The sequence below is a fragment of the Andrographis paniculata genome, unplaced genomic scaffold, assembly GCF_009805555.1.
Source record: "Andrographis paniculata isolate CXL003 unplaced genomic scaffold, ASM980555v1 Contig5END, whole genome shotgun sequence".
In the NCBI taxonomy this organism is placed as follows: Eukaryota; Viridiplantae; Streptophyta; class Magnoliopsida; order Lamiales; family Acanthaceae; genus Andrographis; species Andrographis paniculata.
Window position 1 is genome coordinate 996,196 of NW_026137595.1, and position 25,126 is coordinate 1,021,321.

General features: G+C 37.3%; 6 protein-coding genes across 15 annotated transcripts; 3 read left to right on the forward strand and 3 right to left on the reverse strand.

Annotated features, from left to right (window-relative positions):
* Window positions 1–121: 121 nt before the first annotated feature.
* Window positions 122–3,166, forward strand: LOC127258674 (uncharacterized). Of its 4 annotated transcripts, none has more exons than XM_051285606.1 (4): window positions 122–386; window positions 477–1,431; window positions 2,638–2,764; window positions 2,875–3,166. In XM_051285606.1, exons 1-2 carry the CDS (start codon window positions 126–128, stop codon window positions 1,428–1,430), a joined length of 1,215 nt encoding a protein of 404 aa, XP_051141563.1. In that variant the 5' UTR covers window positions 122–125; the 3' UTR covers window position 1,431; window positions 2,638–2,764; window positions 2,875–3,166. The 4 variants fall into 4 exon arrangements, with proteins under 4 accessions (XP_051141563.1, XP_051141564.1, XP_051141566.1 ...); XM_051285607.1 differs by having other exon boundaries at window positions 2,889–3,166; XM_051285609.1 differs by having other exon boundaries at window positions 480–1,431.
* Window positions 3,167–3,795: 629 nt separating this feature from the next.
* LOC127258676 (protein LIFEGUARD 3-like) lies at window positions 3,796–9,899 on the reverse strand. 4 transcript variants are annotated; one of them, XM_051285610.1, is made up of 7 exons: window positions 9,868–9,899; window positions 9,766–9,805; window positions 9,214–9,433; window positions 9,014–9,127; window positions 8,766–8,923; window positions 8,458–8,676; window positions 3,796–4,054 (listed from the first exon to the last, which is right to left on the reverse strand). In XM_051285610.1, the coding sequence occupies exons 2-6, from the start codon at window positions 9,802–9,804 to the stop codon at window positions 8,467–8,469; spliced, it is 741 nt and encodes a 246-aa protein (XP_051141567.1). In that variant the 5' UTR covers window position 9,805; window positions 9,868–9,899; the 3' UTR covers window positions 3,796–4,054; window positions 8,458–8,466. The 4 variants fall into 4 exon arrangements, with proteins under 4 accessions (XP_051141567.1, XP_051141569.1, XP_051141568.1 ...); XM_051285612.1 differs by having other exon boundaries at window positions 9,784–9,805; window positions 9,868–9,888; XM_051285611.1 differs by having other exon boundaries at window positions 3,796–4,031; window positions 9,766–9,887.
* On the forward strand, window positions 4,832–8,463 carry LOC127258673 (VAN3-binding protein). The gene is made up of 7 exons (XM_051285605.1): window positions 4,832–5,458; window positions 5,729–5,851; window positions 6,968–7,400; window positions 7,483–7,692; window positions 7,773–7,822; window positions 7,914–7,971; window positions 8,058–8,463. The coding sequence occupies exons 1-7, from the start codon at window positions 5,099–5,101 to the stop codon at window positions 8,270–8,272; spliced, it is 1,449 nt and encodes a 482-aa protein (XP_051141562.1). The 5' UTR covers window positions 4,832–5,098; the 3' UTR covers window positions 8,273–8,463.
* Window positions 9,900–9,957: 58 nt separating the features above from the next.
* Window positions 9,958–11,821, reverse strand: LOC127258677 (protein LIFEGUARD 4-like). Its single transcript, XM_051285615.1, has 4 exons — window positions 11,311–11,821; window positions 11,065–11,178; window positions 10,387–10,544; window positions 9,958–10,295 (listed from the first exon to the last, which is right to left on the reverse strand). Exons 1-4 carry the CDS (start codon window positions 11,546–11,548, stop codon window positions 10,089–10,091), a joined length of 717 nt encoding a protein of 238 aa, XP_051141572.1. The 5' UTR covers window positions 11,549–11,821; the 3' UTR covers window positions 9,958–10,088.
* A 2,986-nt stretch (window positions 11,822–14,807) lies between these two features.
* Window positions 14,808–21,087, forward strand: LOC127258866 (protein TIFY 4B-like). Of its 4 annotated transcripts, none has more exons than XM_051285908.1 (9): window positions 14,808–15,228; window positions 15,331–15,494; window positions 15,691–15,842; window positions 17,184–17,283; window positions 17,392–17,551; window positions 17,787–17,852; window positions 18,710–18,770; window positions 18,879–19,069; window positions 19,319–21,087. In XM_051285908.1, exons 1-9 carry the CDS (start codon window positions 15,117–15,119, stop codon window positions 19,381–19,383), a joined length of 1,071 nt encoding a protein of 356 aa, XP_051141865.1. In that variant the 5' UTR covers window positions 14,808–15,116; the 3' UTR covers window positions 19,384–21,087. The 4 variants fall into 4 exon arrangements, with proteins under 4 accessions (XP_051141865.1, XP_051141866.1, XP_051141869.1 ...); XM_051285909.1 differs by having other exon boundaries at window positions 14,811–15,228; window positions 17,193–17,283; XM_051285910.1 differs by having other exon boundaries at window positions 14,813–15,228; window positions 19,335–21,087.
* On the reverse strand, window positions 19,657–24,100 carry LOC127258865 (ETO1-like protein 1). Its single transcript, XM_051285907.1, has 5 exons — window positions 23,474–24,100; window positions 20,907–22,625; window positions 20,521–20,812; window positions 20,116–20,425; window positions 19,657–20,006 (listed from the first exon to the last, which is right to left on the reverse strand). The coding sequence occupies exons 1-5, from the start codon at window positions 23,602–23,604 to the stop codon at window positions 19,786–19,788; spliced, it is 2,673 nt and encodes an 890-aa protein (XP_051141864.1). The 5' UTR covers window positions 23,605–24,100; the 3' UTR covers window positions 19,657–19,785.
* Window positions 24,101–25,126: the final 1,026 nt, after the last annotated feature.

Genomic DNA, 25,126 nt, shown 5'->3' on the forward strand with positions numbered 1-25,126 from the left:
GCATATAAGCACAGTTCAATTAGGGCTTAGGGTTTTGAAACAGCAATTGAAATTGAAACTAGCATTTGCATTTGCTCACCTCCGGCGATGTTGCAGACGGCGGCCTGACGAATTGCGATTTTGAGATGGAAGAGATCTTCGATCTCTACAAGCTTCAGTATTCCGATCTAATGGCGTTGCTGTCGGGTCAACCGCCGGAATCAACCGAAGAAACGGAGCGGCTTCGATTGATTTCGGATTCAGTAATGCAAAACCTCGGCCGGAGCGGGGCGGGGTTGCTGTCCGTCGGCGGCGTCCCCAAGGCGGAAGCTCTCCGCCGTGCTCTGCTCCCGACGGCGCGGAAGCTTGCTCTTCTTAACAACGATGACCGGAAACGGATTCTCAAGGTAAACTCGAAATCTCTCAGATATATATATATATATAAAACCGCCGATTCGGAAGGGGAATCTGACGTTTACAGTGCGTTTGTGGTGAAGCAGGAGCATAATTTGGGGAGCGATGTGCCATTGAAGAATCCGGAGAGAACCGTGTCGTCTTTCGCGAAGCAGATGAAGTACAACGGAGATGGCGATGAGATCGATTTCAGAAATGAGCGTCGAGAGATTGGCGATGGAGGAGGAGATTTTGATCATTTAGGTTCTACATTTGGGGAATTAGGGTTTCGGATGATGGAATTGGGGATTTATCTCGCTCGAGCCTGCGATAAACTGATCGGAGGCTGCGATCTGGAGCAGAGCTTGCTGCAGTCCGGCACGGCCAAAGGCCGACTGATTCATTACCATTCCGTTGCAGACAATAAACTGATTACACAGGGGGCAAGCAGAAGCAGAATCCGCCATGGCAGAACCTGCAAAACTAATGTAAAGGAGGAGGAAGAAGAGGATAGTGAATTAGAGTTATGGCAGCAATGGCATTACGACTATGGGATATTCACAATTCTGACATCTCCAATGTTTATGGTATCGAATGGAATCAACGCGGAAGAATCCGAATCGCCTCTCGGCCATATGCATCTGCGAGTGTATCATCCAACGACGAATCGGCTGCTTATGGCGAGGGCATCCGAAGGGAGTTTTATAGTTCAGGTTGGGGAGTCGGCGGAAGTGTTGTCGAAGGGGAGGCTTCGAGCGACGCTTCACAGCGTATGCAGGCTGGCAAAGATGGACAATTTGAGCCGGGAGACTTTTGTAGTGTTCTTGCAGCCGTCGTGGAGCAAGAAATTTTCGGTCTTGGACTATCCTTTCGATGATTGTGATTCGGATGAAGGAATTCTATCGGTGGGATCGAATAGATCATCGAGTTTAACCATTAATGAGATTGTTCCTCCTCTAAGATCGCGGCTCAAGGATGGGATGACGTTTGCTGAGTTTTCGAGACAGACGACGAAGCAATACTATGGTTGTAAGGGTATGCAGCCTAACAAAGGATGAGGTATTCTTGAATTCCATTCTCTAATTTTCACTTAAATGCCATTTAGTTTATGAGAACTTCATTAATCTTTATGAAATATGATTGATTGATTGTGTTAAAGGGTGTGTTTCTTTATCCAAAATTTTCCATTTTCATCTAATATTATTTAAACATAAAATTTAAGTCAATTTTTTTCAAACCAAATCGAAAGAATTCTTGGTAAACTCATGATTTTATGGTCACGAGTTCACCAAACCATCCTTTACGGGAGTGTGGCCGCTTTATTTGATTCTTGAGAATGCGGGGCTCTAGTTACATTCATACTTTCAAAGAACTTGATATTTTCTATCTAACAATAAATTTTTTTAAAAAGATCTCATATCAAATGTCTATTTCTTTTATCAAAATATTATATTTACTTATTGTAGAAAAATTTCGAAACTCCAAAAAAAACTTATCTAAAAGAAGTCATCGGTAACTTATGTTTTGTTAAGTAGATTAAGTGCTATAGTCTAATTAAATGTGTATTGACTAAAATGCCCATAAAGTTAAAATAATATAGTGGTATGTACTATGTAGGCTTTTATGTGATGGTAATGATATTTTACTATTGTGCGATGATTGCTTTTGATAAATTAAGAAACAAATGTATTGATTGTTGACAACTTAAAATAGTAAAATAAATACATAGTGAGAAACAATAAAGAAGAGATTCCACTTAAGTTGTTGTGATATTATAATTTGTAGACAACTAAGAGATGTGTATTTTCTATTTCCACTTCTTACCTTTGATCTTGTTGTAATTTTCCAGAATACTTTTGATTCCAAGAAGCCAGTTTTCACCTTTTGGAATTACTTTTAAGGCTAAACTATGCAGTTACTAATTTAAGTCATGTTTCATTGTCAACAGTAAAACACAAATATCAAGAGAATCTTCATCAAATGAGTGGAAACCCCATTTCCTAAAACCTGCCTGAGAGTTCTTGAAATCGATATTTGTTTATGATTCATGCATGGTCATTTCAGATAGTCGATCTCTCTCTCCTCTCCTCTCTGAATGATGATCTTCTGATCCTACTCAAAAAGTTCTGATAATTGTGCAAAACACACACCACTTTGCATTATGATGCAACTTCACTTTCACCACACTGTGAAAACTTTAAAAACACATTGTATCTATTCTAACACCCCATTTTTAAATTTCTTCTTTTTTTTTTTTGAAAACAGGGGGAAAACAATAAAGGGCTGTTTGTGGATCAGAGAGAGAGAAATGGTGAAATTTTAAAAAAGAAGAAACAGATAGAGAGGAGGACAATGTGATGATTTGAGGCTACAAGGCAAAGGGAATAAAGAGGTGGGCAGAGGCTCTGGTCCAGTAAAAGATGCCCCATTGCTTTAAACAGATAAAGCTGATAATTCTTACACTGTCTCTTTTTTTTTTTTAATTTAATTTTATTTTTTCAGATTGAATTATGCAGAGGCAAATTTGGAGAAGCTGGGAGAGGTGAAGAGGGGTTTATGATGACTCATCAGGCACGCCTTTGGTGTCAGAAACAAGAAAATACTAAAAAATAAAAATGGGGATGATTTCAGAGTGTGTTCTCTCTGGTAGTGTTCAGTTTCCAGATCCAAACAACCTTGGTCGGCTTCTGATGTTGCCACTTCCTAAGACATGTAAGGAGACAGCCTTGCACTCTCACTCATCATGCTCTATGTCTTCTTTTCTTACACTATTAATTTACTGTGTTTTCTTTAACATACTTGCACATTCTTGGCTTTTGGTAATTTTCTACTGTTTTAATGGCTTGGGCTGTGTTTTGGTAGTGTTAATGTTATGTTTGTGGTGTTAAATACAAATGAACATATATAGTCTTGTTTCTTGATCATGCTAATTTCATTTCTTGGCTTGGATTTTACTTCCACTTTTCTATTAAAGTGCTAATTTGCTTGATCAACACATAAATATGCATGTGTTCCTACTTGTTATGTGGGCTGTGTTAACATGTATATTCTGATGAGATCAATAATTGTATATGTTGTGTAATTTGTTTTTCGTTAGTTTTTGGAATAAGGGATTGAATTGTTGTTGGTGGGAAATGAATGGCCCCCACAGTGATTCAATCATCATTGTGTTCTTGATTTTGTGTCCCAAATTTGAGATGGGGTCAGTTGGATTAATTAGGATAGTACATAAGAATTGTTTATACATTAAGATGATGTAAGAACACAAGTGTATTCAGCCATCATAAGACAATCAAGATTAGTGAGGTATATAAGATAATGTTGAAGGCCCATCAAAATTCTTGCCAAATGATGATGATAAAGACAGGATTGGTAGGGAAGAAGCTGATTGGGGATCCCAATGTAGAAAAAGCATGTAAAAAGAAAAGAATAGCCACAGTAGTCCTACTAATAATAAGAACAATAAAATAAAATTAATCTTTTTTACTCCTTGAAAACAATGCCAAAAAGAAAAAGAGCTACCATGTACAAGAATTTTCAAAAAGCAACCACAACACACATTTCTTATGGCATCAATTGCATGCAGTGCAGAGTTGTACCTGCTCAGCGCACGTACAACACCAACGAAGCTGGAACCGCACGAACTGCAGGGAAAATCACTGCACATTCATTGATATCATCCCTGCTTTAATGTGTGAACAGTGATTGTAGGTCACTACTATTGAATTATAAAATTCAATTAAATGCTGATAGCAGATAATATTGGAAAATATAGAAGTTGGCAATACGTGATTCATTTTTTATGTTTATTTAGTCCCAAAATAAAATATTCATCTGTTTGTTTTTTTCATAATTTTTTTAATATTAATATTGTCTTTATATAAAATATAAATCAATAGATAAATAAAAAAAAGAATATCTCCATCAAATTTATACTCTCCCTTACGGATATCATGTCCACCTCACTGGATACTAATTTTTTAAAAATATATAATTAATAAATAATTTAAAATATATTAGTAAAGATAAATATACATAAATGAGATGCAAAAAAATAATATTTCATTCGTCCAAAAGTATAGTCTTGTTTTATTTTGGCACATGAGAATATTGATATTATATTAATAATTAATTGATAAAAAGTAAGAATAAATGGCTTTTTTGGTCATGTGATTATATTAATATAAAAAGTAGTAACAATGGTATAATAATAATGAAAAAATAAGGATAATTTTAATGTCATATAGTTATTTATAAAAATACGACTATTATTTTAGGAAGGACAAAAATGGTAAACAAAACTATAAATAGTATTTATTTAAAAACATGTTACAATTATGTGCACATTAAATTTATACTTTTTTTTTCACTTTATTAGTGTAATATAATTTTCAAAATATTTTTATTTAATATCATAGTCCACTAGTATAATATTATATTCATATAAAATATATAACATAATTAAAGATACCTAATCCACACAAAATACACACTAAATACACCTCGTAAGCATGTAGTGTGTGACTGTTCCATATGTTCCACGGTGGCCCCCATTGACCACACCACCAAATATCCCTTCCTACATTCCCATTGACCAAGTGGGCCCCTACCCCCCTCTCTCCCTCTCTCTTAAAACCCCCTTCTCACTCTATAAATTCCTCTCATGCAAAGATTGTCCTAAAGCAACACACAACTGCCCCATTAAGGCATCCCACCACCACCAACAATGCACAGCCATAATACCACCGACGGCGGCGGCGGCGGAGGCAGAAGCAGAATGGACTTACTATGGGCGGAGAAGGGCGGCGGCGGCCCGACCGGAGAAATCCACCTACCGGAAAGCCCGAGAGGCCCGATGGAGTTTCTGGCGAGGTCCTGGAGCGCCTCGGCCTTCCAAGTCTCCAAAGCCCTCTCCTCTTGCCCAAACCCTTCTTCAATGCCACCTCCCAAGGGCGGCGGCGCCGCGACCATACCGGAAAACCCCGCCGGAGAAGAAGACGACTCCGGGAAGCTTTCCGGGAACGCATTCTCGTTCGCCTCTTCTGCTACCTCTCAGCTCATTCTCGAACGGATTATGTCTCAATCCGTGAGTCATTCTTGAAATTATTTTATTTTTTATTTTCTGGGAAATTAAAATCAATGTGAATGGGGGGTTTGGTGAAAAATATAATTACAAGAATCCATAATTTTGTTGTTTTGGGTTACGAAAGATTTTTGTCTTTCTCATTCCTTCCTTGCCTTGCCTTACCCCGCCCCCCACCAACTCCGCGTTTTACATTCTTCAGCAGGCCCGGGACTAGAGGTCCCGAAAACAGTGGTATACGTATGTCTGAAATGTAGTTTGTGATTAATGTAGGAAATATCACCATTGACATCAGGAAGGCTTTCTCACAGCAGTGGGCCTTTAAATGGCTGTCTTACTGAAGAAACTGAGTCTCCTCCAATCTCCCCTTCTGAGGAGTATGAGGATGTCATCAAGGTATACTATTCATCATTTCATCCTTTCTCTCTCTAATCTCTCTCTGTTCATTTCATTTCATTTAGGATTAAGATTTGGATTTGGTGTTCATTTTCAAGAATCCCTTTTTTTCTTTGGGTTCACTTTACTGCAAAAATTGCTGCTTTGTCTTTAATCTATGCGTGTGGGGCTGATGATTGGTCAATAATAGGGACTTAGTATTGCAAGAAAGAAAGAAAAGGGAGTCTGAGAAATTACAAAGAAATTATTGCTTTTGTTACTCTCGATATTATCTTATCTTTAGCTTCTCCTTTACAGCAAATAATGCTTTAACCCTTTAAATCCCCTTTTCTTTTATTTGACTTTGCTAACGCTCACAAAACCTTCGCTCACTTCAATAACTTTGGCTTATTTTAGATAGAAATTTTCTAAGTTATAAACATTTTTGGAGATGATAAAAAATTGTGCGCCAATATAATAATCTACTAGAGAAAAAGATAATGTACATGAACCTAGTTATAACGTTAAAAAATAATATGTAAAAATCTTCCTACTCCCATGACAATAAACAAACTTCAAAATTTGTTACAATCCATGCTATGAGATTTTAACCATAATCCCCCGGTGTCATCTTGTTTGTTTCAAGATTTAGATCAAAATAGCCAACTTAGCAAGGTTGTCATTTAGATTTTCTATTATTAGTAATTTCGTAACTTGCAGCCGCTATTCTTCGAGTGTAATTGTTATTGGAAGGTTGCGTGAACGAGTCCTTTTAAGGGTGTAATCTCCAGGGTCATCTTGTTTGTTTCAACTTCTCGATCAAATAGTTAAGTTAGTTAAGGTTTTGTTGGGATCCAACGGCTTAATCTAGATTACCCGTTGTGGATTAATGAAAGGATCTTGTTTTTTTCAACTTTTTTATGAAGTAGATAGTTTACAGTTTGTTTGAATCTAATGGGCAAAAGTCATTTATAGAAACACATAATCTTGCTTGTCTCAACTTCTAGTAAACATACTAAGGGTCGAATCTAGCTTCAACATTGATCATTAATGAAAGTTGGCGAATCTAAAGGTAGAATTTTTTGAACATTTTCTACAATTTAGAGCATCTACTTATTCTGAGTTCCTAAATCCTAGTATCTACGGGCCAACAATACTCTGCAACCTCTATTCACTGGCACGCCTCGCGTGGGAGGGGGAACAGGCGGCACCACCACGCCAGGCGGCAAGACAGTGGGACGGTGGCTCAAGGAGCGGAGGGAGAAGAAGAAAGAAGAAAGCAGAGCCCAGAATGCGCAGCTGCACGCGGCTGTTTCAGTGGCCGGAGTGGCTGCAGCCGTCGCTGCAATAGCAGCTGCTACGGCAGCTGCCTCCGCCAAGCAGAAGGACGAGCACATGGCCAAGACCGACATGGCCGTGGCGTCGGCAGCCACATTAGTGGCTGCACAGTGCGTGGAAGCAGCAGAGGCGATGGGGGCTGATCGGGACCATCTCATGTCCGCCATCAGCTCTGCTGTAAGTGTTCGGTCGCACGGCGACATATCCACTCTCACCGCAGCTGCAGCCACTGGTGAGTTTGAATAGTTCCGTTTGAACTCTACGCAACTAATAATCGAAGCTGTAAATCTCAATCGGTGAGTGTTTTATTTAAGCTCTACGTGGGGTCGCTACATTGAAGGCGAGGGCGCTGAAAGAAGTGTGGAATGTAGCAGCGGCGATTCCGGTGGAAAGAGGGAACAACTCGAGTAGTAACAATTCGGGGAGTTACTGTGAGGAGCTATTGCCGGAGGAGAATTTTCTGGCTGCCTGTAATCAAGAAATGCTCGCTCGAGGAACCGAGCTTCTAAAAAGGACTCGCAAAGGTATCGATTCTATTCATCTAACTCGGTTACCAAATACTAGAATGTGTCCTAACAGGAAAACGTTCTCCTGGATTATGTAGGCGATCTTCACTGGAAAATCGTATCGGTTTACATTCACCGTAGCGGGAATGTAAGTTGTGCATATATAACCGTCTAAAACATTTTCGAATAGACAGCATACGGAATTTTACTAAAGGCAATTAAACGCCCCCTATGCGCAGGTGATGCTGAAGATGAAGAGCAAGCATGTGGCGAATACGATCACCAAGAAAAAGAAAAGTAGTGTTCTAAGTTCATGATTTGTAGACAAAGTTCGCTATTTTATATTTTTTTAGTGTCTTGATACTAACGGGTGGTATATACAGATGTGGTTGTGGAGGTTTGCAAGGATATGCCGGCATGGCCGGGGAGACATCTATTCGAGGATGGAGAGCAGAGGCGGTATTTCGGGCTGAAGACACAAGTTCGAGGAGTCGTAGAGTTCGAGTGCAAGAATGCGAGGGAGTATGAGATGTGGACACAGGGTGTGTCTAGGCTTCTCTCCATTGTTGCAGAGAGAAAGAAAAGGCACAGCAAATAGCCATAACACCACCTAATCTATCTATATATATGTATCTAAAGCTTATAACTGTAATAACTATGTAAGAATTATGCCTACCAACTAGTTCTATCAAGGATTGCTAGTTTTGAGCTATTATAAAGCATGTAGAGACATAATTTCAATTATAATGGCTAGAAATTTAATTGCAATAGATTGGAACATGCCTGGGAGGGTCAATTGCTCTTGAGAGTGAAAATGAATGAGAGAACTTCCAGGAAGAGGTTGATGATGGATAAGTAGAGAGAGACTGAAGCCCAGATATAATCATCGTAAGAGTTGCTTTTGATCATGACTGCGGTATGGTAGATGATCAATGCACAAAATAATAGCACAAGAATTCCACTGTAGATAACATCCAATACTTTCCCCATGGGAAAGAAGATCTGCATTTGAAGAGCATTCAGATTCAGTTAGGTGTTGTTAAGGAGATCATATAACTTGGACAGTATTAGAAGCATGGTGAATCTGGAACCTGGAGTATGGCGAGAACAGGGACGACGACTAAAATGGTGATCAAGAAGGGCAAGAGGAAGCTGAAGACCTGACCTCTCCTCGATGCCCAGATTGTGTAAGCTGTGAGACTGAAAACCGCCAGAATTGTTACCGAAGCCGACTGGATTACCAAGTTCCCTGTTCGAAAAAAATCAAGGGATCAGAGAACTTTTTGCCTATTCCATCTTGTGATGTTCCTAGACATTAATCAAGATTGGTGTCACTAACCATTGGCGAATGCAGCAATCATGCCGATGACGAAACCATAGCACAGGGTGAAGATACCCAGCAGGATGAAGTTCACGGGGTACGAATGCTGGAAACAGTAGAGAAAGATCGCGACTGCAGAACAAGGACACAATATAACCTCACAAAAAGAAGCTTTACATGTTCATCAAGATAGTCATAGATCGATATATTTGCCTTACCAATAAGAGCTAGCACTAGGACAGCAATGTAAAGGCCCAGACCAAATGAACTGTCTTTGATGAAAGTGCCGACCGAAGGAACAGAAACTACAAGGGATGCAAAGAAAATGGTTGCAAGAAGCTGGATAGTAAGGATCGCGTACACTTTCCTGATGAATGCCCAGTGCAGTTCCTGGTGCAACGGTCGCAGCAGAGGCATTCCAGCTTCCACATCATTGTCCTGTTTATCCATGGAGAATTGATAGCAGGAGTGAATTGTGTGTGTCCAGAAAAGGGATGGGATCAGTGCTTATATAGCTATACTGCAGAGGATATAAGCAAGTAGATTATGAGATCAAGAAAGGCTGCCATGACTTTCACCTAATAAAGAGTTTAAAAATAATTAACAACAGCAACTGGGAATATAGGACATGCCATAATGCGATAGATTACATTTCTCAGCAACTACTCTGTTAAAATAGTAGTAAATGACTATGACTTACTAGAAGAATCACGTCACAATTTGAAAGCACTTGCTGTATATAATATCATCAAGATGGAAATGTAATGTACCTGGAGTTTTCCTAGTACCAGTTGGGCTGTTGCTACCATCCTGTAATTGAAATAAAAGCTCGTGAGTAAGTCTTACAAATATAATGCTAAGTCGAGACATACTAGGAGAATCATGTCCGCGCTTTGAAGCACTTGCTGGTCCTGTTGCACTGTAATCCAAAGATTTTGCAAAATGAACAATGTTTAGAACTGCTAAATGTAATGTATTATCATAATTGCTCAACTAAAGATGAAGACAGTGTTTCTAAACAGCACTCCGCTATCAATCATTTACAAGTGATTATCCGACTTGAAACCAGAAGCTAACAATATCTGAAGCCTAACTAACTATCAGCAGCTCTGAAAATAGTCAACAGAGCCATGAAGAGGTTGATGATATCTAAATAGAGTGCCACAGCTGCCCAAATATACTCGTCGTAGTTGTATCTCTTGATCAGGTTATCAGTGTCATAGACTATGTACCCACAAAAGATGATGGCCGCCAAACAACCATAGATCATCACACTTATCTTTCCCAAAGGGAATAAAATCTGCATTGGTAAATATTTGAATTATCAGCACTAATTTGTGAATTAATGTGTATGTAGGCTGAGAAGAGTAGAGAAAGCATTCATGACACACCTGAATAAATGCAAATAGCAAAAGAACTATGAGAGCACCAAACAGGAAAGGTCCCAAGAAGCTGAAATCTTTGCCTTTCCTTGCAGCCCAGAAGGTGTACATTGTGAGACTGATTACCACAGCAGCTGTTAAGATGGCGGCCAACAGGATAACTTTGCCTGCAAGAAATTAGAATAAACTCATGTTCAGTTCATCAATAGAAACATGATCCAAAAACAATACCACTAAAAAATTCATTCTAGGAAAACAACAAGAGATTCACAATTCTATGCTTCAGGATACAATTGAATTACTACCTACTAGTGATGGGAGAAGTGTTTTTGGTGTTTGCATCATATATATACAAACTCACACAATTATCCTTTATAGTTTCTACAATGATATTTCTATTGTTGTTTCTGTATAGACATTAGATTAAAATTGTTTAGCACAACAAATTTTATACATTATACAAATCAGATGACAATTTATATACATATTTACATGTCTGGCTGGGTCTTAATCGGACTCTTTTTTATATCTGCACATGAAGTATCGGAAACAGATCTAACGTGCTTAATTTTTGCCTTCCAAATTTACTTCTAAGACTCAACAAGTCAAGATTCAATATTAAACACCAAACCTCTATAGGTTCACTAAGAGGCTTTCTTTTGAAAAAATCAAAATATATTTACTTACCCTTCGTAAACGCGCACGCCAATCCCACGACAAACGCAAGCGACACTGTGAACAGACTAAGGAGAATATAGTTCACTGGATGCTTCTGATGATAGTAATGTAACGGGAACAGCACTGCGATTCAAGTATAGCTTTTATCAGAAGGTAAAAATTCATATAATTACAATCCTATCGAATCAAACAACAACAAAAAATGGCTCAATGATAAAAGAAAAAAGCAAAACAAGGCAAACACGAGAAACGTACCAATAAGCGGAACGAATATGAGAACAATGTAAAGCACCAAACCAGCCCGAGTAGCTGCAAAAAAGTGCTTAACCGGATGAACAGAGATGACAACAGCGGCAACCGCTATCGTGAGAAGCAACTGAACACAGATGATCGAATACACTTTCCGAATAAACGACCACCGCAATTCGGGGCTCTCCAGCATCGTCGGGTACAGCGGCCGTTGGCCTGTTTCGACGTCGTTCTTCGCAAACATCCTCGAAACAAGTCCGGAACTACTTCCTGTCGCAATAGGCAACGAATCAACACTGATGTGATTTCTGGTCTATAACGATTGCAGACTTTGAGCGTTTCGGATAACTTGACGGCGGGGGAAATATAGACTCACAATATGTATGATGTATATATATGTAACCGTACGAATTGGATGGATTTACAGAAACAGAGATCAAGGAAACTTCCTGAATACCGGCGGGTCACGTCATATTTACGTTAAAGGACACGTGTCGTCGTCTAACGACTTCCAGAACTCTCCCGATTGGCCTCCAACAAGGGATTAAACCCATACAAGAAGATTATCCCGAAGGGTTATGGTATTGTGCTGATCCTTTATAGATTCAGCATATTGATAAATTTTCCTGTGTCCAGCGATCTAAATTTATTTATCTATTATTATTCTTTTTTATAACGTCGGAGCCGCAATGCTATGAATGTGCTTACTGAGTAGTTCTGAGTAAAGTTCGATCAAAGTCGTTTGTTTGGTTAATTCGATTTCTAATCCACTATTCATCCTATTTTATTTTTTTTTAAAAAAAATATCAAATCAAACACTTATTTTCTATTTTTTATATTATACTAAAAATTAATTTTATATTTAAAACATCACATCAACACTTATATTGCATTATACAATTATTCAAATTCAAAATTTTTATTATTTAAATCTCAGTATATATAGCACTGTAGCATGTAAAGGGTTTTAACTCATGACCTAAGTCAAAAGACTGATCTATCAATTTTTTTATTTTTCTTTTTTAAAAAACTAAATAAATAGCATGTAAAGGGTTTTAACTCATGACCTAAGTCAAAAGACTGAGCTATCAATTTTTTTATTTTTTTTTTTTAAAAAACTAAATAAAAATTTAAATTTATGAAATATATTTGTTTAGTTTAAGAATTGAAAAGGGCATATATTTAATAATATTTTAATTAAAAAAATTAATAATAGTATAAAGTAGTTACATTTTTTTTTGTCAATTAATTTTTTTATTGACATTATATTATATTCCCTCTCTCTTTTTCACTTAAATTTTTAAATATTAATATTATAATAAATTGTAATAAAAAAGACAAAAATGTCTCTAGTAGTATTGTTTAATAAAAAAAATAATGATATTTGTATAATATAATGTAAATTAAAAAGATATTTATTATTTTAGATAGGTAATGCAATTATTAAATTTAAAAATGATAACCTTGTTTTGAAACTACAAAAATAGAAAATAACAACCTTTCAATGGGACGGGAGAGTATAATATTTCGACCATTCACTCATAAAATATATATATTTTTATTTTGAATTGTTCAATTATAAAATAATTATTTAAAAAATATATATACTTTTTTTATAAATACTCTTATTTTGTCATCTTATTATTACTTTAGTAAGGGCAAAATTATTTTTTAACTACCTACTATAATTAATATATTATTTCCTCTGTCCCTTAATAAAGTATTTACTTGTTTTTGCGTTATTATATTTAATATTAAAAATATCTTTTACATTTAAATAAATTTTATACAAATATCATTGTATTTGTATTATACAACACTGATATGAATATAATATTAGTAGTATTTAAAGTTCGATACATAAAAAACAAATAAATTCTTAGTTAAAAGGCGACAATAATATTATTTTTTAACTTCGCAGTAAAAGTAAATATATACTTTCAAATTAGACGAATGTAGTGTATGTTGTATTGTACTCCCTCCGTCCCACATACTATGTCACGTTGTCGTTTCTGTCCGTCCCATATACCATGTCACTTTTTTTTGGAAAATAATTACACACTTTAATTTCATTTTAAACTTTTTAATTTTATTTTTTTAAAAATTTTAATTAGAGTAATTAGTTATCTTAATCTTAATTTATAATTATTTATATTATCGGATAATTATTTTCACTAATACATTCTTAATTATCTACTAATTACACCCCTCCTAAAATACCGTGTCTACAGTGTAGCAGACCCGGTATGTGGGCCGGAGGGAGTAATATACTAAAAAAATATTACTCCCTCCGTCCCATATAATATGGATGTATTACTGTAGACACGGAAATTTAGGTAAAATATAATTAGTAAGTAATTAAGAAGTGTATTAGTAAAAATAATTATTATTTAGTAAAAATAATTATAAATTAAGATTAAGATAAGTAAATAGTTTAATTAAGATTAAAAAAATTATAAAATTTAAAATTTAAACTGCGATTAAAGTGTATAATTATATTTCCAAAAATAAAAAGGACAAGTTATGTGGGACGGACGAAAATAGAATATAGAGACAAATTATGTGGGACGGAGGGAGTAAAATCAAACTTAACTTTTCATTCTATTTAACTATGTTAATTTTTTATTTTTGGTGAGCTATCTTTTATGCACAAGAATGGTGTTTTATTTACGATCATGATTGTGATATTATTGGTTGTGCGAAGACTGTGAAAAATATTTGGATTTAAAATACGTGTGTTAACAATAAATAATATTTTTAATTAAATAAAAACACCACCAAATTTGGTGTTATTGTCCCATGAATTGCATCTTAATTAGCTTAGTGTATATACTTTGAAAATAATAATTATATTTAGATGCCATTACGCATCAATTTCCTTGGCGATTAAGGTAAGATAAATATTACTTCCTCCGTCCCACATAATTTGTCTCTATTTTCTATTTTCGTCCGTCCCACATAATTTGTCATTTCTTTTTTTGGAAAATTAATTATATACACTTTAATCAAATTTTAAAAATTTAAATTTAAATTTTTTTAATCTTAATTAAACTATTTAGTTGTCTTAATCTCTTAATTTATAATTATTTTTACTATCTAAAGTAATAGACTATGTTACATGGGGACGGAGGGAGTATTTGGCTTGCTTGATATAATAATAATAATAATAATTTATATTCTACAAATTCGAGTGAAATGTCAAATCAAATATGGAAAAAAAGAAAGAAAAATACATGGCGAAACGGCGTCGTCTGGTTGCTTTCAATGAAGAGGGCCGGCCAACTCAAAACGATGCCGTTTCGCTAAGCACTTTATCGCTTGCTTTCACCATCATTTAAAGGCGCACGTTCCTTTGCATTCATATGAAAGTTACTCCCACAGTTTTATTAATAAAATATATATATAACCGGAAAAGGTCAAATTTAATTTTATAAAACGGAAATAATTGATCAAGGGGCAAGATCGTAAATGACAGGAATCAGAGGGCAATACTATAAATTCACATACAGAGACAGTTACGTGGCATACCGGGGTTGCAGACTTGGGTCGCATCAAGTAACCAATACCCTCACCACTCGATTAAAGAAATAAAAAAATATATATTAATAAATAAATTCTCGCACGGGACAGCGATGCGAAGCCACGGCCACATTTACCGCAAACCCCTACTGGCGCTGTTCTTCACTCACTGCCTGCGGCGGAGCTTCGAATACCTAGAAGGAACAGCTTGATTTCGAGTAATTTTGGTGCGATCTGCTGTCCGGAGCTCTGTTGAAGGTTTAATTACGGAACTGCTGCTGGAATTGCACGCGATGCCGCAGGAGGAGACCAAATTTATTCTGGACAAGCCGCTAGGGGAGCTCACTGAGGATGACATTGCTCAGGTCACTCGCGAAGATTGCCGCCGTTACCTCAAGGAGAAAGGTGAGGTGGAGGGGGAGTTTGGGGGTGGAATTGGGGGAATCAGTTGTTAATCCTGTTTGAGGCGGTGGTTTTATGCTAATTTATGTGATGATTTTGGCGCAGGAATGAGGAGACCTTCTTGGAACAAATCGCAGGCGATTCAGCAAGTGATAATGCTGAAGAAGCTGCTGGAAGCCTCGCCGGATTCCGGAGCTAGTTCGCGCAAGAAGCTTCGCATCTCGTGTCCGGATAATAGCCAAAGCAGTAACACTGCTGTTCTAGAGAGCGTGCGTTACTCGTCTGTGTAGATATCAATTTATATTGTGTTTTATTGACTTGGAAAAGACCTAGAAAGGGTGGAAGTGGAGGAGGCGATGAAAAGATTCTGTGCACGTTCTGCCTTGAATTTTGTGTTGTTGTTGAATTAAAATACGTGTTTAGTGCCGAGCGAGTTCCTCATCTTTTGTAATTATATAAATGTAGGTTACTAAGGGAACGAGTGGCGGCGATGCTGAAAATTCTGCTTCTGCAGAGGAGACGACCGCGTCTCGTAGAAAAGATCCGGAAAGACCTGATTCCTCAGGTGGTTTTCCTGGCCGTAATGTTGCGGCCATTGATGAATCTGCTCAAGCGAGGTTATTCATATTATATAATCCATTAGAGAAATGACTTATGTGATAATTACTGCTAATTATCTTTCCTTTTTTATATAAATTCTTGTATTTATCTGGTGAATGCTTGCGCAACACTCCAACAGCTGACTAACGTCTTCTTTCAAATATTATTATAATAATTATTATTACTACTATTTTACCTCTCTCTCCTTTTTCTTTCTCTTTCTTCTTCTTAATTTCATAATGAATGCATGTGGTTTTCTAAATTTTTGTATATATTAGCTTCTGGGAAATCTTCTCGAAAATGATGGGTCAGAATTCATGTTAAACAGCAATCGAACATACTTAGGTGGGTTGGGGAAGGGGGGGGGGGTTGAGTGATAATGTGGGAGCTCACTGCTAAATGCAACTGGACAAACGGTTATATAAGACGTGGATCAAGGAAAACTGTGGCCTAGAGCTTGAACTGATAGTGATCATTACAAAAGTCACTTGGCCAGCATCTTCTAACAGTAAAGATTTTTTTAATTGTAGTTTACTAAGATAATGTAGTTATCTAAGAAAAAGTTTACAGGTCTAATTCATTAACCAAGCATTATATGTGTACTTACATTTGCAAAAAAGGAAAAGAAACATTCTTGTTAAGTTGATTAATTAGAACCAATATCTTTTCTAGTGGTAAGATGAGATATTCTGATCTCTGTCAAGAAAAAGTAAAAAAAGAATTGAGTGAACCCTTCACCTTATGGAATCCATAACATTTTCTAGAAGAAATTTAATCTTTAATGTGGAGTTCAGGTATTCTTAAACTATTCAAATTCAGCATGATTTTTGACAATGCCTGTTCAAGCACGCAGAGTCTTGCTGATGAGACCTGTGAAATCACCATCTTCATTGAGCAGAAAGAAATATTATTTTGTGTCATGTGCTACAGTTTTTATTTCTACGATGTCGTAAAATATATTTGTATTTATCAACCCATAAGTTGGAAAACAAATATTTCCTTATCTAAATAATGAAGAATACAGGTCATACCCAATCCTTAGAGCTTCTCCTATTTGCTGATGATTTCTGAATAACTTGTCCATGTAGTGATCATCTCCAAAGATAAATTCATGAGGTTTCAATTCGTTGTTATGAGTTCTGTTGCCCTTGAAATCTTGATAGATTCAGCATCTTACAAAAGATGATTCTGTTATGATTTATTACCTGGCAAGCTTACCCAAAAAGAATATCTCAATGGAGTTAGCCAACCGTGTTCTTGTGTCATTTACTCTTTTGACTGTGACATCTGTAAACATAATCAATCAAACCTAAAATGGTGCTTAATAGTGAATAATGTTTTGTCTAAAGAGATTTCAGTTTTTCCAGGGCCACTGATTCAACAAATATACTGGTTGGGCAAATGACGATCTTTTATTGTGGCAAAGTAAATGTATATGATGATGTGCCTGCAGATAAGGTATTGTTGGTTATTATTAGCTATCCAGTGCTTATTTGTTTATTTTAATATGATTGTTAATGGTGATTTACCCCCCTTATGTTTGTCTCTAATATAACAAATGCTCAGGCAAAAGCAATACTGAATGTTGCGGCAAGTCCGGTAAAGTTCCCAGAACAGGAGGTTGATGTAACAACAATATCCCATCATTTGCCGTGCATCTCAAAAGCTGGCAGTACTATGGGACATCAAAATTCTGCTGCTGTTATTTTGCCAACTCCCGAAACAGGTGAAAGAAATTTGTATATTAAATGTCACGATTGCTATCTCTCAATGCCTTTGACATCCTGAAATATCAAACTAGGAAACTGGGTGATAATACAAGCTACTAATGCTTTATCATAGGGTTATCTTATATGAAGATTTTACTGTTGTTTTACTATGGAGTTTTCCTACATGTACATAATATATATATATATATATACACACACATATTAATTGAACATTTGAAATTTATTTACCAGTGAGAATGAAGGACAACGCTATTGTGCTTGGAAGAGAAACTAGAATGCTTCATGAAGAAACCCCCGGTAGGATTTTTTTCTTTGCAATCGTAGATTACTCTTCAAGCAGCTAGTATATTATGTGCTAGAAATGCAATAGCTGTTTCTAGAGGTTCTACTTTTTATAGTAAATACGTTGCAAAGAACTTGGCATGTTTTATTATGTGTGGCCTGGAAGTTGAAAAAGTTGCATACTCAAAGCAAAAGCCCTGAGCATCACAAGATTCACTAGAGTTTAAAAGAATGCTTTTAGAGTTAAAACTTTCACAAGCGCTTTTTCAGTACTTTTTGTACATACATTTCGATGAAGAAACTATTTTCCTGTGTAATATGATACCTCTCTGTTGTTGCTTATTAATAGGTGATCTACTGTAATATGAGCTTTTATCTTTATGCTAACGGAAACTGCTTGCTAATAATACAATCATTTGCATCTGAAATACTCTGAAATATGTGGACAGACAGACGATAGGTAGATTAAGTAAATGGTGCATAATTTATGAGTTGCTTTCCAATATTAACTAAAGAAAGGAAAAGAAAAGAACCCCACCCCCGGATCCTAACTATGAGTTCTAAATGCAGTTAAAGTATCCATCCAAGTATTCCTTGTGAACTAACATGATCTTTGTCACTTCAAAAAATGCCTTGCAGTAGTTTGATCTTTGTGATAGAAAACATCAAACAAAAGCATGTTTATGTTTGTAATGTGCATTGGGAATTTTTATCTTTTCCTAAGAGTGTAGCTGGGTTCTGTCACATTAATGTTATTATACTTGGTTATGGAGTAATTGTGAATCGTAAGTTTGTCAACTATAATGATTTTGAACCTTTGTACTGCATCCTCATGGAAATCCTCTGCTTACATATTAACCACTAAAATGCAGCCGAAGGGTCATCAACGAGAAAGGCTTCAGTACTGAGATATCTCGAGAAGAGAAAAGACAGGTACCTACTAGTGTGTAATTGGGTCATATTTTGTTTCCTATTAGATAGAAAAAAACCAAAGAGTGCTTGTGGTTGTTGTGTGGTTCCTCACATATCTGTTAGGTGAAGGTTTAAGAGCAAGAGAAAGGGAGGAATGACGGTATCTTCAAGTTTGGATATGTATTTTAACCATCAAATGTCGAGAAGTAGCACATGCTCCCCACCCCAAATCAGATCACCTTCTACACCCGCACGCTGCAGTTCAGCGGACAATGACTCTGTGAAAAGTATTTGCCTTTCTGCTAGTCTAACTAACCAAGGTAAGATCTTCCTCTTAAAGTTCACTCTTCACTTGACCCAATCGTAAAACCCGACTTTATTTGGTTGCCTATGGGACAGATTTTGGTACACTATGAATTAATAGTCATCAAACTAGATTATTTGAGTAATTTGTTTCTCCATTTCATTGGATTGTTTGGAATGTTACTTGCACTAGGACATATTCATGCATTTTTACGTTTTGTTCGAGAGAAATATATGATTGGGATAACAAAACTAGTTTGATGAAGCCCTACTGCTTTTCAGGTTTGTAGATGGCACAATCTCTACCTGCCATCGAGGCCCGTGGCGTTGAACCAAATCCTTTTTTTCACCGTGACAAATTTTCGGCGGATATGTAATGTTTTGTCGAATATTTCTAACCTCGAGTTAGCTATCACTGTAACATGCTTTATTCTGGAAATAACTTGAAGAAGCCATTTGAATCCAACTTAGACCTCTATAATTACCGCCATCACTCCTTTCATAAATTCGCCAACAGGAACCCCCGAGACGGGCATTCTTTATATCCCGAAAACACCTATGATGTTGCTCTTTTTGGTTTCATTTTTGAACAGGGAAGGGAGAATAGATGATATAATGATTGCTCGTCGTAAAGCTGCCTTCTATAAGGTATGTTATTCTTTCACAATTAACTTAGATTTTTCTTTTTCCCATCTAGGCTGTCGACATTAAGTCCCCGAAGCCGGTTTGATCTTCAGGGCTCTTGGCTGCTCATGCGGCCGTGAAGTTCCAGCATCTCTTGGTGATTGGGGTCGACTGACAGAGCTGCTCGACAATCTCGTAAAGCGCCTCTGGCATCACCAATATGCTCGTGGAAAGCAGCGCGGAGATGAAGAAGGTGCAGATCTGCTTTGAACGCCGTAGCCCTCGATAGTTCTGCAATGGCTTCTTTATCCTTGTGATTATCCATCAGAACTGCAGCCAGATGACACAGCCATTTTTCGATCATCAGGTTGTTCAGGTAATGCTCGATTCGATTGGCAGCCCGGGTTATATATATATATATGATGGCGAAAGAACTAACCTGCAGCTCGATATCTGTATGGATAAACTCGGAGCGGATCCAGGCGGGTTACCATCTCAAGATCCGCCTTTGTGAGGTCTCGGTCGCAGAACTCTGATCGTTTTTCATAAGCCGAGGCATTGTTCCTCGCCTTTTCAATCAGTTTTGTCATCTCAGCATATGCAGCATCCTTGTCGTTTCTCAGGAAGTGCACACGCGCGAGCCCTTGGTGTGCTCGGGTGTGCCGGATATTCAGGGCATTCATGTAGCAATCAGCCGCCTCGTCTAGCTTGTTACAATCAATATACACACTTCCAAGATTGTTCAAGGCCTGGTAAGTATATAACATTGGAGAGTGATCATCACTACATTGGTATTAAACAGCAGCGGATAGATCGGCGTAAGAAAATTAAATTTGTCGAATACCTGGCCCTTGCGAAGTCTGTCGGATGGACATTTCAAAGCTTCTTCGAGGAGTGATATTACGGTAGACGAACAAGATGGATCCTGACTCGAATCCGCCAGCGCATAGGCTTTCAAGAAAAAGGCCTCGAACGATCTCTGGAGATTAATCGACTCCTCGGCCTTCCGCAGCCCTTCTTCGCAATGACCGGTGTCGTACAAGATCCATCCCTCGTAGACCAGCCTCTCGGATTCGCTCGACGCGTGTCGGCGAGCGAGGCTTAAGCTCCTCATTGCAGCCTCCGGACAGTTCAGTCTGATCATTATACATGGATAAAAATAAGATGAGAATAATATCATCCAAAGGGAAATGAAGAACATAAGAAGATTATATTTAGTTGAAAGCTTGCCGGAGGAGAAGCAGTGATTGTCGAAAGTACAGAACACCTTTCGTTGCATCGGAATCGAGCATCTGATATATCACGGACAACGAACCTATGTCGTCGACCAACGACCATCTATCGTAGAGATGCAACCAACATTCCGCTGGCGTCCACTTCTCGACATGCTCGTACACGAGCGCACGGAGATGGGAAGCCAAAACTCGCCCATCGAACATCCGATAATCCGGGTTAAGCGTAAGAATCGCCTGAACATCGCACATTGCGGACTGGTAATCCTCGAGGGCGAGATAGAAGCAACATCGAAGCTCCAAGCACTCCAACGCGAGCTTAAACCCGAGAACCCGGTCGATCTCCGCAAGCGCGGATCGCACCTCATGCTTACGGAACAAAGCCGCAGCTCGAAACATGTAGGGGTACGTCAACGTCGGGTCCAGCTCAGTTGCCCTGTGGAGCTCCGCCCACTGCTGCTCGACTCGGCAGTACAACGATTCCTCTTGGTACACCCATCCGAGCTGATTATACAACAACGCGACGGCTCTAATCTTTTCGTAAGCGCGCCACTTGTGGCCGTGGATATAACTCAATCTCGCCAACCCCGCGGACGAGTAGACGTGCCCTCCTTGTAGCGCAGCCTCGAACGATCTTTCTGCTTCTTTATACTCTTTTCTCGAGAGCCTAACACAGCCCAGCTGATGGTGTGCCACCATTTTCTGCCGGTTGGTTTCGGCACAGTCGACTAACCTGTTCAAGAACTGAACTGCTAGGTCGGAGGCTGGATCAGAGTCTACGGCGACTTCTGCGAGTAACGAGTAAAGAGGATACGAAGCAGGGCCAACCATTATCGACCTTCGATCCTTATCAAGACTGTTCAACAGTTCGACAATGCGGGCGTCGTCCAGCGAGCCAGGAAGCCCCTGCAGAAACACTTGCAGACAAGAAGCAGCCAACGCGGGAGCGGTCTGGTTGAAGGCGAAGTCCACGAGCTCGACCGCATCTTGTGTCGAGGCTACTAGTGATACGAGTTTTCTGTCGCAAGCATCCTTAATAGCTTCGCAGAAAAATCGATTCGCAAACGCCATAATCTCCAGCAGAAGATCGGGCGGCAATTTGTTATCCAGTCTCCCCGTCTCGCTGAAATCGCGGATCGCCCGCATTCCCGAAGGGGAGATGTTGTTTTCTGAAAAGTCGATGTCTTTACTCATCGACTCCGTGAAGCATCCGGTAAGCATTGCATTGAACGGCACTGAAAGCCGAGCCATCTTTTGCCTGTCACCCACTACCGTCTCGTCTCCTATTACGAAGGTAACCGTAGGGTGAGAGAGCATCGTCGATGTCGCATCGCACGAAAAGCTCGAAGCAGACTCGTTTGCTGGGAACTCGGAAGCGATATCGACGGGGGCATCTAATTCATTCGAGCATTTTCCACAAGAGGATAGCAATTCAGAAACGATCTCTTCGTCTTGCTTCTCGTACTTCAACCACGCCGCGAAGACGAGCTTCTCATAGACAGTGGTCGCCGCCATCCAGCCCGACCGGAGACTCCTTCGCATCAGCTTCGACTCGCCGAGCCCCTTGAAGACTTGATACTGCAACAGGTACAGATTCGACCTCTCTTCCGGCGGACATGACTCGAGCTGTTTGTGAATTTTAGCCAACACTCGGACGTAATCAACCGGCTTGTAGAACGGCAGAATTCGCGGCGCCGGAACCTTGATCAGAGCTTCTCTACAACCACCAAAAATCATACGTTACACATAATGTATGTATGAACCTTGATCCGAGCTTCTATAAATTCTCCAAAATATATGTATGTATGTATGAACCTTGATAAGAGCTTCTCTAAAATCACCAAAAAACATATATATGTATATACATGTATGTATGTATGAACCTTGATCAGAGCTTCTCTAAAATAACCAAAAATCATATATATATATACATAAATGTATGTATGAACCTTGATCAGAGCTTCTCTAAAATCAACAAAAACATAAATGTATGCATGTATTAACCTTGATCAGAGCTTCTCTAAAATCACCAAAAAATCATATATATATATATACACATAAATGTATGTATGAACCTGGATCAGAGCGTTCTCTAAAATCACAAAAATTATACTATTTCAGTCCAACTTTAAAGGGATATTTATTTTTTGCATGTTGATATTTCAATATTAATTATTATATCAAAATGTAAGTATAAATGTAAATGATATTTGTAACAAAAATTATACAAATATATAGATATTTTTAATGTTAAGTATGATGATGATGATGACGACGATGATGTAACCACTACTGACGAGGGAATACTACATTTATATACATAATGTATGTATGAACTAACATCACCAAAAATCATATATACATATATATATCCTTATATATATGTTGTGAACCTTAATCAGAGCTCTAAAATTACCAAAAAGCACATATGTATATATATATACGTATGTACAGCTTGTGATTACCTGTTAATCAATAGAATGGAACAATTATATATATATATATATCTGTATGTATATGAAAAAAAAAAAAAAAAACAGAGAGAGGAGATAGTTAGAAACATACATAGAAGATGATGATGATGCAGCAGATTCGGATTCGAGTGTAAATTTTTTACGCTTTCCTCTTTCAACCTGAAGCCATTGCTGAGGATCGAGAGATTCTTCACCAGAATCTGAAGCGAAAGCTGTCCTCATAGGACAGAACAACCGAAGAAGCTCCCGGATCTCCACAATAGCTAGCTACCAGAAACTTTTCCACAAATTTCGAAGACAAATGAACATACAAACAAATAATGGTTTCACTCAACACATAAATGCCAGAATACACTGATTTTGAAAGAAATGCGAAGCAAATTACAGAGAGGCAATGGATTCCAGAAAATTTATCCGATAATCTAACGAATAAATAATGAAATTAAAAATTGGCAGCGGAATTCACACTGTAGAACAGATTAAGATCTCAATAAGTAAACCAAATCCGTAAATCCATAAACGAAGGGTAAATGGAAAAGGAGAGAAGCGTAAACAAGGAGGAACGAAATGGTGAATTCCGTTGCTGAATTTACAAACCACAAAATCTGAAAATGAAAAATCTGGAAATGAGGAGAGGAAGAACAGCGTGCGGATCAAAGCGATGGAGGGGAACCCGAAGCAGAACCTCAGTATTTTCTCGTCTTTGAAAAGAAATAATGGATTTTGGGGAAAAGGATAAATAAATAAATATTGAGGACCAAAAAGAAAAGTTATTCCCTTTTCTTGTCTCACTTTTTGATTTGTCCCTTTTATTTAAAATGAAAATAAAAATTTTGGATTTATTTTGTTTGTACTTGTATTTTTTTTATTTGAGTTTTAGTTGAATAATAAAAAATATTGAATTCAAATTCAAATGAAATAATCTTTGAAGAATTTGAAGAATTTTTTTTTTTTTTTACTTCTAAAATTTTAATAATAGTACATAGTTATATTATATGAAATAATTATTTTAATTTAAAATTTTATCACACTTAAAAAGGATTTGTCTATATACATTTTAAATCAATATTATTATTATTCACTCTTAATAATTGTTAATAAAAAATTTATTATTTTTATATGAAATATTATTTAAATCCAATTACAAACCAAGCAAACTTTTCGGATTATTTTAAATGTGGTTGGAAGGGAAGGAAACAAAATAGGAGGGTTAATGACTGAGTACGAGACTATAATAATAATAATAATAAGAGAGGAAAATGAAATTGAAATAAACGTCGTCGTTTTGGGGATGAAAGATGTATTGGTAGTATTAGTGGGACAACAGTAAGGTCAATTGCCAACCTCACAATTTGATTCTGTCCCAATTTTATTAAATTGAAATACTTCCCCACATTTGTGGTATTAAATTATGAATGGTATGTATTTATGTATACACATACTATCATCACTATCATGTCAATTTAATGATTGGGATTTTGCAAGTGATGTGTTATTTATTTATTTTGCTTTGGGGAAAAGAGAAAACTTATATGTAACAATTTCAAGTGGTGGATGATTTTGGATGTTGATTATATGTATGCGTGTGTATATATATATATATATATATTTGTGTGTTTTGTAATGGCCATAGAAAGTGGGAAGGTTGTATGGAGAGTCAAAGTGTTGATAATTAAAAAGGAGTGGTGGTGTTGGGTCAGTTTTCCATATTTTCTTGTAAGATAAGGTTAAGGTATCGATCATT